The sequence below is a fragment of the Micropterus dolomieu genome, linkage group LG22 (assembly GCF_021292245.1).
Source record: "Micropterus dolomieu isolate WLL.071019.BEF.003 ecotype Adirondacks linkage group LG22, ASM2129224v1, whole genome shotgun sequence".
Lineage (NCBI taxonomy): Eukaryota > Metazoa > Chordata > Actinopteri > Centrarchiformes > Centrarchidae > Micropterus > Micropterus dolomieu.
This window is the reverse complement of record NC_060171.1, coordinates 7,897,197-7,911,576: the sequence shown is the minus strand read 5'-3', so window position 1 is coordinate 7,911,576 and position 14,380 is coordinate 7,897,197. Positions and strand designations below refer to the sequence as shown.

The 14,380-nt window shown below is 39.0% G+C and overlaps 1 protein-coding gene across 7 annotated transcripts in view; it reads right to left on the bottom strand.

Annotated features, from left to right (window-relative positions):
• Positions 1-11,331, bottom strand: part of LOC123961955 (inositol hexakisphosphate and diphosphoinositol-pentakisphosphate kinase 2-like) — a 318,451-nt gene extending 307,120 nt beyond the window's left edge. For all 7 annotated transcript variants that reach the window (XM_046037793.1, XM_046037790.1, XM_046037794.1 and 4 more), the window contains exons 1-3: positions 11,170-11,331; positions 2,613-3,192; positions 890-1,085 (exon numbers count right to left, since the gene is read on the bottom strand). In XM_046037793.1, the coding sequence (XP_045893749.1) occupies positions 890-1,085; positions 2,613-2,795 (379 nt within the window). In that variant the 5' untranslated portion in view covers positions 2,796-3,192; positions 11,170-11,331. The remainder of the gene's footprint in view (positions 1-889; positions 1,086-2,612; positions 3,193-11,169) is intronic.
• Positions 11,332-14,380: the final 3,049 nt, after the last annotated feature.

The window sequence follows — 14,380 nt, the reverse complement described above, 5'->3', positions numbered from 1 at the left end:
AAATACAAAGAGGCAGACAGATCAGTGTCAGAAGGAAAATGATCTTAACTGTGCATGTTCAACAACATGTGTTCATGAGTATAATTATAGATAGAGGAAACATGGAGAGGTTTATTGATTTTGTTTGTCTAGCTCTGCCTTTGTAAACTACACAAGGTCAGCTGGGGATTTTACATCCCACAGCTCTCTATGTTTTCCATTGAGACACTCCCTAGTGTCTGCCACAAAGCCTGAAATATGTTAGGGGTTTTAGGTACAGTCATTTCTCAAGAGAGTACAGGACATTTAATTTACTAAACATATGTATATGTCGTTACTGAAAAAAGATATTGCTATTGCAATTTTGGTTGGAATTAAAGACTTTTGCCCACAGATAAACTAATTACTGAAACAGGGAAACATTTTAGTCATATCCCTTTTTTTCTGTCCTTACTGCAAACAAAGGAAACCAATAAAAATACTTTGTCAAACAACAAAGGAGTGAGTATTTCTTATTTATTACTGTTTCTTGTTATTTTACATTGAGACTGCTATCTATTTCTCCAGTTTTAGAGATCATTTACTTTATCCAAACTTTTTCCTAGCAGACTGTTATTTGTGCTTTAAATCAAAATATTTTGTTATTTATGGCAAACATGATGTAATTGCCACCAAGGGGACATATGAACTACTTAAAGCAAGTGAGAATGTGTCTGATGATAGCCAAAACATGGCTTTACTCCACATATAAACAACTGGTTATATCAGTTTAGACTTGTGTAGCCAGAGAAACAACAAATCCTCTCACACCAGTCTGGAGCATTAAAATGGCATGCCACATTTCCCCTCCACCTCCCTGTTACCGTTTCCCCTCATGCAACAGGATCCTTTTTACAAATGTAAATTTTACCCTTGGAGTGGAAGGAGATGAGGCAGTCGCAGAGGGGCCATTTCTCCACAGGTTCCTCCAGGATCACCTCCTCAGGAAAAATGACCACGTTGATGTAGTCAAATTTACAAAGGCGCTCCAGGATCTCAGTCATGGGCTTGGATTTTGACTTCTTCATCATGGCACATATGCCAACCACAATCTGTCGCTCTGGTGGCTAATGGGGAGGACAGGGAAGATCGGGGCAGAGAGGGGAAGTACGGAGAGAGATGACAAGTAAGAATGTGCCAGTGCAACGACATGTATAGGAGAGACAGCAGAACAGCATAGATATTCTGATATGGCTCTTGGTGGTCCTGGACCTACTAGTTTTCATACTAGAGTTTCACAGCCCTTCCTCTGTAAGGGGTCATGTGACCTGCAATTCCAACTGTGGCCCCTAAACTACAATCATGGCATAAACCAGCACTGTTCCTGGAAGCTTGGTTAACATTCAATGGTTGGTAACATCAATTTAATATGCTAACTACAGGCATATTAACAGGCTAATATAAGTACATTACCATGATAACAGCATAATAAGAAAGCAGAGAGGAAAATCCTTTTAACTAACAGCGTGGCCATTTCTCAGTCCAATTTTAAGCTACGCTTGTGGCTTGGCTCTAGCAATGGCAATGTCGATCAGTTCATACACCACTTCGGACCTGACTGACTTTGGTGATCCCCTGAATTTTCATCCAAGGACACCAGCAGATCATCAGTTTCACTTAAGTGAAATCTCTCAAAATGTAAAGTCACGGCCAAAAATATGCAAACAAAAGAAATAAACATGAGAATACTAAAGCATTTGTAATTGTGACAATTTTCTGGGAAAAGTAGTGCATTATATGACAGACATGCAGGGTGCCCATATTTTTGGCCATGACTATACACTTTGTTGATGTTGGTACTTACAATCATGGTTCTCAGAGGATATAGACTCTTTTTGTTTGCCTATAAGTGGTAGCATGAAGGCATATAATAATGTGTATGTGGCAAGTAATGATTCATCCATTAATTTTATTTCTTGTGGGTAATGAGCTTTACAGTCTGACAGAGCAGATAGTGTTGCTACAGACATTTAGTTTTGTTCAATTATAGTAGGAATTCGTAAAAAATTGTTTGTGTGTATATTTATTCTGAAATTAATGAGATGTAAGTCTTTGCTGTTGTGCCACAATTGTTGAAGTGAGAGTTATAGTATGAAGTGAACTGCTACCCACTCACACTCTCTAGGTAAGACCCAAACAAAGACATGTACTGAGACAAAGAGAGAGAAAATTATAGCAAGCAAGTGAGCAGCTAACACAGCACTACCATAAAGTCCTTTTATAGCTACAGAACTAAACAAACCAGATGCCTTAAGGTTGTTTATGTACTGCATTGTTCTCACGCCAGCCTTTGTATATTTCTGTCTCTATTCCTTTTTCCTCTGTCCAGTTTAAAATAAAACTGTCCTCTTTAAAAAAAATCCAGTCTTGTTCATTTCCTACTGCCCAAAATGACCAAAGATTTGGGTCCCTGTTGTTAAGTCATTATTAATAGTATTGCATAGACTTTAGTTCAGAAGTGCAATTAGTTTAGTTTACCATTTACACTGCTCATAAAACTTTTAAAACAAAAAAAGTAAAATATGACAATATCATTTGACACATAAAGCAACAAGGCATACCACGTACCACCTGAATTAACACCCGTCACTTACCGACTCATCTTCATCATCTTCCATTTCTTCTTCTCGAAACATCTCATTCTTCATGCCTGTCTCCATTTGGCCCATGTCCTGCTCATCATCTTCACAGCCAACCACAAACCGAGGAACGTCTCTCTGACCCAACCCTTGTCGTTCCCCTGCTTCTGGTCCTGCCCCGTCACGGGGCTCGGACATCACAAACTCCTGTGTAACATGGCTGCTTAGGCTGGCTCTTCAAGCAGCTAAACAGGAAAAAACCCAGTCAGCTGTGTTACACCGTCGCTAGATGACTGACTCCTGAAAGTCTGGTGATAAAGTCAAGGGTCTGTTGGTGGTGTGGAGCTGGCAGATAACAGCTACGTGCGTCCGTGTGTGTGCAGTATGTGCTGAGGTAGAAAAAAATAGAGTGTCCTAAGAGGTAGAACAGAGGGAGTGGACTCCACGTGTGTTGATGTAGACAGTCAAGAACCTGGCTGTAAAATCCCTGTGTCAGGACAGAGGATGTTTGCCTCTGAGAGATAACATGCCCTGGTCTAGAGACGCTTCTTCACGCAGGAGACTCCATGGTCATCTGTGCACCGCTTTCCTTGGCCTATACATAAAAAAAACCATACATGGAGAAAGTGGTTGAGCAACTAGTTCAAAACAGTTCCTTTAAGTAAAACCTGACAAGTTAAGCAACATTTCACATGTGAAACACATTGTCACACAGCCGTTACAGCTCTGCAGGCGAACTTGAATAAATATACTTCACGTGACTAACCACAGTACGGGTTGTTGCAGTGTTGCTACATCCAGCATGAGTGAAATCAACTTCAGCCACACAATGAAAGAAAAACCATTACTGATTCCTGAGGAATTTGGATTATTACTCAAGAGGCAAGAACATTGTTGTGACTTTAATCAAGATTTTGCCTGGAAGGAATTTCTGATATGTTGACTATTGAAATATTTACAGCAGTTCACACATTTATTAATCCACAGTAAAAAGGCTGTCTACAGACATTCTAGGTATTTGCATCACAAAACATATGGTGAAAATGAACAATGTCATTTTAAAATATATAAGTAGAGAATTAGGAAATGCAGGACTAAATCCTGCATGAGCAAATTATGTCCTTGTTCCTGTTTTCATTTTTTCCCCCTTGTGAAGGTGTAATGTCCTCAAAACCAAATGTATATCTTGTGAAATTTAGGACCCCCGACTATCAAACTCACACACACAAACACTTAAAAATGCATCTTCGGTGCATTTTAAGTGTTTGTGTGTGTGAGGAGCTGAGGAGCAACTGAGGAGCCGAGATTGAGCAATAAGTTCCATTTATCAAGCGACTTACTCCAACATACAGAGAAGTGCAAAAGTAACCTTAAGAGCAACTCTCAAGTGATCACATGATTGATCAGCCGGCTTCACAACGTACTGATGCAACACTTGAGGCTGATTCGGCAATTGTTTTTGAATTTCTACTTCCCAGAGAGTTTTGAACTGAGACATTCTGGGAAGTGGAACAAAGACAGTTTCTGTTTGTTGTCGTTGTCTTTACTGTGATGATGGTCTGAATTTAAAAGAACAGAGTGTTCTGTAAGCCCATGTGGCTTTCCAGTTCCCACCCAGCAGAAGAACTTTGTTTTGTTTTGTGTTTCTGCTGCTGTATTACTGTGTGAGCAGTACTCTGGTTATTTTGCCTTGTTCTGTGTCCTGATGGACTGTAAGTAATAAGAAACATACCACTAAAATATAGCTACTGCTCCTAATACTATTATTCTGTCAAGAAGACGTATTGGAAAATTGAACAACAACAGGAACCTCAGCTACACTCCGTTGCCTGATTACATGGACCACTTAGCTAAAACTAATCATTCATAAAGGTTTTCTTCATGAAGGTTATATTGTTCAGTTTTTGTTTAAATTATTTTTGAGATCTATTGATTATGATCTTTTTGGAGGATGTACTTTGTGATTAGTGGTTGACCAATGTGGCTTTTTCCAATAGTCAATGCCAATATTTAGAGAGCAGGAAAGCCGATGGCAGATCTGTAATGCCGATATCAAAAAAAAGAAAAGTCTTGTATAATTGCATATTTCCATGCAGAGTACAGTCTAATACACATGGTTGTCTCAGCCCCTAACATGCTGCTTTAAATGGAATCTTTATTAATTAATGAAATAGAAAAATACATTGCTTTATTCTGCAGATCTTAGAATTTCACTGGTGTTTATAGGTTTACAGTTTTCAATTCATTCAACTGTATTACAGGCTAACTACAGATAAATCGTGTTTAAAACAGCCAATAAATGATAATTTAAAAAGAAAGATGAAAGAGGGATCCTTTGATCATGTTATGAGTGTTGTCATTGCATAGTTTGTCCATCAGAGGGCACTCTACAACTCCCTTTATTGGCTATATTTTGCAGACATAATCAGCAGTAGTTTTGTTCAAAGTACTATTTAGAAGAGTAAAAAAGTCTTATTTTTAAACCGTTATATGCCATGTTATCTTGGTAAGGTATCATAACTACATGAAATAAATGTTAGGGATAATCTTTGTTTATGTTGTGTGTTCTGAAAAGAAGGGGGAAAAAGAATATCAGCTGTTATATTGGATTTTAAAATCCTTATCAAAATAAGTACTGGTCTTAAAAATCCCATATCAGTCGGGCTCTACAGTATAACAATATATATTTATAACTAGCCAGTAATGGTTTTAGTTGAGATTTGCTTTTATTTAGAATGGGAGAAATGTGTTCGCATTTAGAAAAGACCATTGACATTTTCATCACCTTCCCAAAACTCACAAAGGGAGCCACACTGAGAAAGCTGCCTGCAGATGTGTCTGCAGTAGGGATGTCACGAGAACCAATACTTAGGTACCTAGTCGATACAAGTTGGTACTCTATAGTTTTGTTCTTGTTTTTGCCGTGATATCAAATTGGGTATCGAGAATTTCAATGGTATTGGTCAACAAAATTTCCGGTATCATTTATCAGCTTATATATCTATCATCTCAAAATGCCAGATGACGGCCAGATTAATCAGTCTGTTGAACTGTACTGCATTACACAGAGAGGTGTTTCTCTCATTTAACGTGCCCTCATTGATACAAATGGTGGAACTTTCACCAAACATTTGAAACCCTAGTGCTTCAATATAATGTGTGTGCAGTCACTGCTTATCTGTTAAGTGATCCGATACCACACAATAAACAAACAAAGCTGTTATGTCATTCCCTTGTAACTGAGCCCAAGCCCAACCAAGAGTGTGAAATGTAGCCAAGCTCGAAGAAGAATCTTGCTACTGTAGACAGATGCAGCCAGTTCATTAACCCCCCCCCGAAACACCACCCTGACCCCACCACCAATGACAAACAGCTGACACGAGGGGAAAAGCCTCCACTAACAGATGGGTAGATCATATCACAACATACCACAAGCCGACTGAGTACTCCACGCAGTCTTTCAATGACCGCAAGAACTTATTTAAAGTCGCTTCCACTCTAATAAAGTGCTGATTATTTCACTGACACCATTGAACGTTCTGGCTGCTAAAGAGCAGTCATCGTCTTCCTGTGTCCCGGACTTTCTGCCAGGACATACCTCACACAAATCTCATACGTGAGCCAGCCTGACCTTGATACCCAGAAATAACAGTGTCCTCTTCTGCAAGGGGGGCGCGAGAGAGGAGCTGAAAGGTGGAGCCACAGCACGGGTGCTGGATGCCATGGCCCAGCAATGGTACCCAAACATAACTCACCATTACAAATCTCAGAAGCGATGACAGGCCGCACTAAACAAAGTGGAAGCCCTTCTTGCTACCTCTGGGTCAAAGAACACTAACAGAGATAAACTCGTAAATAAAAAAACCTATAACTGCCGTTGTGCTGGCACCACTGAGGCTTGAGTTTTTTTCTGCCTTTACTACTTCAAGGACATGGCCTTTACTCTACCGGTCCAGAATAAGACGACACTATACACTACAAGAAAAATGCTGCATGATGGAAAAACCTGTGTGTAAAACACCAGATGTATCTACAAAGTTTTATTCCAACTAGAGATGAAATCAGAGACTTCAGTGATTAAAATAACTTTTAGTGGCGTCACGATTGGCAGGTGTGGGACTCATGACTCAACACCACTTACGGTTCCACTTGCACGCCATTGTAATATTTCCAGGTATTGTGTGCTCTGAAGCAACATTTCCGCATACGATTGGCATCTTGGAGGTATCCGTGGTGTGTACACAAGTCTTGCCACTGCCTGCAAATGTTGTACAGATCAAGAGGATAATAAACTCTCAATTAAACTGAAAAAACATGTTCTATGTGTTAATTCTATGTGAAGATTTTTAAATTTTCCTGAAAAATTATGACAAAAATCTGAGACACGTCCTAAAAAGTAAAATTTTAATAACTTGCACATTCAAACACATATTTTGTTGTCAAATTCTACTGTTGTCTTTGGAAAACATACTGACCACAAGTGGTAACCTTATTTTTTGGTTAGGTATCGCAACTAAATATTTTGAGTACTGACCGAAATGCCTATATAGAGTCTCGATCAAAAACATTTTGTAAAATAGCATTAAAGGCTTTATCTGATTCTTGGTCATGTTTACTAATTCTTTTATAAAATGTAAATCATAATGTTTGTTATTGTTTTATTTAGGCAAAGTATTAGTAGTATTAGGGGCTCTCCACATGAAGACTGGTTTAGTCTGTATTACAATTTGAGGTTGTGGGCAACAGGGATGTGAAATTAATCAAATTTAATTTTCAATTATGATTTTGGCTTCCAACAATTATGAAAACGAGATAATTCAGCCGGAAAGACTGTTGTGCCGCATTCCGTTTTGAAATTATGTTTTGTCCTTTACAGCCCACCCCTCCCTAAAATACCAAACTCTCTGGCAGCCAGGCTGTGGCATGTTTATTTTAGCTTGAGGTGAAGATGATGGGGGTTATTACTGGTTAGTCACCATTATTAGCTTAAGCCTCCGGCAGAAAATTATATATTATTTACACTTTTCTTATTCAACATTGGTTCAAGTAACTGCATCTCCCGACAGAACACCACGGCTTAATTTCAGCGATGCGTAACGTAACGAGCTGCTGTGAACCTGAGTAATTCACCTGTCACCTGCTAAACCCCCACGGAGGCCACCCAGCACCCCCTGAGCAATTAAATGGGGCAAACACTGTTGCTGTCATCCTCTTGTGCTCTAAGGTGCTGTTTAAAGTTAATAATGTTGGATAACTATTTCTTATTTCATTGGCTATTTGGGATATAAATTTTTGGGGTATTGCATATATAATAAGTTTAAAAAATGAAGCAATAATAGATCCAGCTTGTCACAAATTAGTGACAGAGTGTCACTAGTTCAGCTTGTGTTGCTTCACTTTTGACCATCTTTTAAAATCTGTCTCTTGTCAGACGCCCAACTTTATGTAGTATCCCTTTAAAACTATATAACTTAACTTAAAACTCTTATTTTTAGAAAGCAAAAAAAAAAAACACCATTTATCTCGAGGCATGTACCGTTTACAGAGACCCAACAATTCCCACCATGAGCAACACTTGGTGACAGTGGCAAGGAAAAACTCCCAGAAACCTTGAGCAGAACCAGGCTCTGGGTGGGCAGCCTTCTGCCTTGAATGGTTGGGGTGAGAGAGTACCAAACCATCACTGATAAAATTTGTATCCCAAGATGCAAAGTGTGAGTATGACTTTCATATTTCTGTTATTACAGGGAAACAAGCTGTGCTAGGTTGAGATGTTTTCATTTTGTGACGTAAATAGGGGTCGATTAAAGTCATTAATGCCTTAATGTCTCTTTCACTGGAGGACAAAACAGAGGAGGAAGACATTAAGGAAACAGACAGAGGAACCAGACAAAATCGTTGTGTGAAACTGTCTCCTTATATTGTTCCTCTCCAAAAACATAAAACCGTCCATCACCCATGAATAAATTAGGAGGCTGATTAAAAACATCTCCAGCTGTCACCTGTGGGCCCTCGTCCCTGAATGAGTCACCTCCGTCATCACTGTGGGGCCAGAGATCAACGATACGGCTCCAATAAAAAGGCGTTTAACCTTTGAGACTGTCTGCCACAGGAAGCCTGTGTCGTGTTTATGACCGGTGATGGAGGAGCTGGTCATTAACTCCTATTTGCTATAATTTCTCTGATAAGATGGCAAATGAGAACCATCACAACACATTATGCAAATGAAACAGTTTGCCTGTCAATTATGGACTAATTTTTTTGTGGACTGATTGAACTGTACATCATTTTTAGGAAAGAAAAATAACTAAGGAATATTATCATGATGTGTTTGTGACTGGGGCCTTTATTGCGACTTTTCTATCAGGTTTAGGATGAACAAGTGAGCAGCTTGTTATCTGAAGAGAGTTCAAGACTGAATCATTAACAAAACTGTTAATGATTATATTCAATAAAACTTACTGCTCAAATGCACAAAGTTATCGAGGTTGGACGCGAACATTAGCCCTGAAACAGTATCACCCCCGAGGGTCAGATAGCATGCTGGTGATGTTATCAGGATACAACTAGACCTAACAACAGCAGTTACAACCGCCTCTACAAGCTTGTAAATGCATTAAGCTCCGAGCACTCGCGAAATTAGCGTTGTTCGCAAATACAACCGTCATTACTGAAAACAGAGGCCAGAATAGGCTTGCCCGTGTGCCGCAGGTCCTGCAAAACAGGCCCATTATTTCTAACTAATCAACTCAGACATTTCTCACTGTAGGATATGAGCCCTCTGTAGGGTTTACAAGATGATTTATGGAAATGGGGAAAGATACATGACTTTATTCTCCTGCGTCTGAGCTACTGATGAATAACTTTTACCAATTGCTTTCACGATTAGAATAAAATTCAACTTTAATGACCCCTTAAGAAAATCTGCTGCAGCAGCAGATTATACAAAGGTGCAGCAGCATCAAAACAGGCGATAAACAGGATAAATTGAAATAGAGATATATAAATTGATATTGTAAAAAAGTAGAGATCATAGCAGTAAATATATTCCTCAAAATAACAGCAGGACCTAATCAGTTTGTATGCACTGATCATACTACATTACATTCATTTGGCAGATACTTTGGTCCAAAGTGACGACTTCAACGCGAGTTTCCAAACAACCTATTTTTTGGTTTGTTCCCTTGTTTGATTTAGGAAATCAGACATAAGTAAGCCACAGCATGTGATGTCTCTGTGGAGTCTGAAAATAAAATTATGTACTGAACAGTGACCACTTTTTTGGTTTGTTGCATTTCCCATTATTTAGTACACATTGATTATGGTTTTTGTTGTGGCTTTTTTATTATTCATGGTGGGTTTTAAGTCATTCACACAGTGAAAATAATGTTGTAATAATTAGTATTCTCCATTTAATCCAAGTTAGCAGGGTTCACATGGAACCTCCCAGCTATATGACTATAACGTTAGGAGCTTTGTTTTAGCTCGTCTTCTACAAAACCTTCTGTTGCAATGTTTTAAATTGGTCTTCTGTTACTTTAGAATATAACATATTATTACTACAACTTTAAAAAGTCTCTCCTCCTCTGTTGTCCCACATCAGCAGACACAGTGCCTTTTACCAAATCATTCCTGGTTAGGTTAAAGCTGGCACAGGCAATTTATTTCAGAAACATGTTAGGTTTTTAGAAATTCTTCTTTACATCCTGACAGCAATCAATAAATCAAATGTTCCGGCACAAAACAAATTCAGTATCTGTGGCTGCTGCAGAACTATAATAAGCATGGCCACTGGTTGGCTGGAGCTCAGGTAGGTAGGCAGGTATGCGTGCACTCTGCCCATGCACTCATTGCAGCATGAAAATGTGTTTTGGGGAGTTTGTTTTGGAAAGAGGCAAACATTTCTCACTTCAGTTTTGTTTCTCTTATATAAACGGAATATTTGGAGGTCTTGAACTTTTGGCAAGATGTCACCTTGAGATTTGGGATTTGTCGCTATTTTCTAACAGATAATAAACCAAACTATTAATGATAGTTCCAGCTCTAGAAATATTCAGAAAGTATGACAGTTTATGAAGGAGGGACACATATTTCCATCCTCAGCAGCTACACACAGTTTGAAGAATAAATATCACCAAACTCGCGTTCAGAAAGTGGCCAAATCGTTAGTTTGGCCGTTAGATAGTTCATGAAGTTTTACATCAAACTGAGGAGACATGCCCTCCTCTCATGGTTGTTAAAACACTTTATGAGGAGGACCACACATTACAGGTGTCCAGCAGATAGTTTCAAGCCCCAACCTGCGTCTCAAATCACTTTAAAACACAATGAATGACTCTGTTGGGGGTTAGTAGTAAAACAGGGCTCCCGTGGGAGGACCAAAACACACAAAACACATATAAATGAATCAGTGCGTGTACAGCACTCCTGACAGATACAGTTACAAAACGTTCAGAGCTTGCCTGCTTTTGTCCACCGACACAACAACAGAATCCAGCTTGCCTCTATCACAGGACGCAAAGCCACGCCGTTAAGGGAGAAAGCAGAAAGCGATCAAATAAACGGGACTTACCGGCGGAAAACAACTGGATGTCCGCCAGCTGTTCACTTCCTTGTTTCCTCTGTTAGTAGTCTGAAGGGAAGCTGCTGTTGCCTGACTTTAGTAACTCAGTAAAGTTGTGAGTGGTGAGCTACACGCTAAAGTTCAGTCGCTGCTGGTGATTAGCATGGTGATTAGCTGCTGCTGCTGCTAGCTTCCTTCCTTTTCTTTTTCTTCACCTTTTTTTTGTTTTTTTTACATAAAGTTTAGTTTTTTGAAAGCCGCGTCATCACTGCCATCTACCGGTCAAAGTGGTGCATTGCAGCAGTGCACACTTCAAGGGCAGAAGGACTTTTTGTGCCAGAGATACTTAATAAAAATAGTGAAATAAATACTAGTTAAATGTAACTAAGTGCATTTACTTAAATATTGATCTTAAGTACAAATTTGAGGTACTTAAGTACCAACTCCTGTAGGAAATACATGGCTATTTAGCTGCTGAATGATCCAATCCGCTATGTTCACCAGCTAGTTGCTGACTGTCTGCCTGCCATTTAGTGTTGGGTAAGTAACATAAACTGTGGGTTTTTTTTGTTGAAAGCAATAACCTGCTGCACTTAAAAACAACACTGATGAGAGTGGTGAGAGTGAACATTAAAGCTGCAGCAGTAAAATCAAAATAGTGAGCGGCAAGATGCAAATATCTGAAAGGAACTGAAGAGTTGGATGATAATTTACTGTGAGTTCATTACAATGAGCAACACCTATCACATTTCAAGTAAGCATGTGATAAAAGTTATTGTTGATATGAAAAGTAATGATTGTAGTAGGTTTAAGTAGCATTATATCTAGGCCTAAACCAACAATGTAACATATTTGTAATTGGCCCCAGTGCAAATATTTTCCTATGCCCCCTGCCCCAAAAAGCATGTTTGTGCACACACGGACATACATACACACAATAACTCCATGCAATTACAAACCTGCAGCCTTTGATCATCAGCACAGACACAGCCAAAGTGCCAAACGCTAATCTTATAGCCTGTCCTTGACTCAAACCACCACAGTCTGCTGTCTCCAACAATCAAACTAGCGAAATAGCTTTTGCCAACCTCCAGTAACAAATCAACACAAAGTAGCTGACACAGTATGTCAATAATCACAGAACGAATAGTAATTAAGCGCAGCAACTCATTACTCCAGCAACAGTATCAATGAAGGCATCACGGCATTTGCTCACAATCCATGTGGCAATTGTTGTTGTCCCTTGTGGGCCCTTGTAATCAGCTGGGCCCTTGAACTTACGCCACTGGCCTAAACAGTCTACACATAAAAACATTTAAATGCACATAGATCATAAAATGTTGGATGTGATTTTTGTCATTTAAAGGATATAGCACGTACAGACTTTTTATGTCATTAGGTGCTGCCACACACAGTCAGCTAAGGTATGTAATAAGCCTCACAAAGATTTCCATAATCCCACAGTTGCCTTTGCTTCCCATTCAGCCAGACCAGCGCTGGTCACTGCCAGACAGCCCGGTGTGGCTGATGTGAGTCTGGCAACCTGTCAAGAAAATGTGGAGCGACTCTCTGCTCCATCACGCAGCAGGGCATGAGAAGTCAGTCTGTGCTGCGGGAATAAGGAAGTAGTGTTCACTAAAAACCAGTAACCACCTCTCCCTCCTTCTCCTCATCATCATCTCTCTCTCACCATCTATCCAGCATCCAAAAATCTCTTTTTTTTAAAGACTTAAAATTATGTAATGCCTTCCAAAAAAATATCTAAATGCTCTGAAGCTCTGTCTTCACTGATTCAATGGGCACACTATCATTAATGGGCATGTTAAATTGTGAAAGCCTGCTGACAAACACGTCCTTGTCCTCTTCAAGTCACATTTAGCTTGCAAGGAGACAGAAACGGAGAGGAAACAGAGGTGAAGAGGTCTGTTTAAAGTGTGCAACATTAGACTTATAAGACAAGCAGTCAGCAGTCAAATTAGCGTAGACACCTATAGAGAAGAGCTAGTTTTAATGTGTGCACTGTGACCAATTCAGTTCCATTCCCAAATACATGGTTAAAAAAACAGGAAACTTTCCTTCGTGTAGTTTCCATGGATGAAGAGTATGCACAGTCACTAATGGTGGATAATGAGGTGAACGGGTTCACAGAGTGTCTCTCTGTGTTACTTTCTCTCATTTCTCTCGTCCTCTCTCGCTCACTTTCTCCCACAGACTTTCTGAAAAATGGGGAAATATTTTCTGTCATTATGACTCATAAAATCAGACACATTTAGAACTAAGATTGATTTTTATGAAAAAGTTCACTTATATTTCTATTTTTAGGCCTTGGTGGCTTTGGATTACATTTCATTGATGATTGAAGCTTAAAATTGCCGCAGTGATGGTAGATGCAGAGCAGTCTTGCTTGCCATTTGTCACATTGGCCAGGAAGCAACAACTAATAACATTTTACTAATAATAATAGCACATACGACCGCATGGTTGTAAGTTTATTGTATGTTTGTAATACCCATTGGGTGAGTAAATTTAATCAAGTACTGTACTTAAGTACAATTTTGAGGTAGTACGTGTACTTTGCCGGACAATTTACATTTTATATAATTTCATACCTTTACTCCACTACGTTTTAGAGAGCTCAGAATATAGCCAGTAGTTACTTTTCAAAATAAGATTTTACAATGAAAACCCATGATGAGGTTATATAAAATATGAAATACTCTTGAAGATTTAACTACCTAAGACTAGGGTAGGCTCAACCTGTTAAACTACCCCCTGACATGAACACAACGATTTTCAACCGACTACTTACGTACAATAAAAATTCTACTGACCCCTACTGACTTACCGTCTCTCTTGTCATTAATTAATACAGATATTAACATTAGCAAAGATCTAGTTGCCAGGATTGAAACAGTTTGCCATTCATCATACATCCTGACCACACCTGGTTAATGAAAGGAATGCTTTCATTCACAAAAATGCACAAAACATTTTACTTAATACAGTTTAGAAATTTACAAAAATCAAATGCTAAAGCATACAGAAAATGCAGAAAAAGCATTTTATGGGGGTGAACTGGAAATTCTTTTTCAAAACTTTACAGAAACTTGGATTCAGGCAGCAATCTAATAAATGGATTAAAGCACCATTTACCTATTTCACTTTACATAAGGGGACCAGGAAAGGATGTCCTCTCTCTCCCTCTTTCTTTGCCTTATTT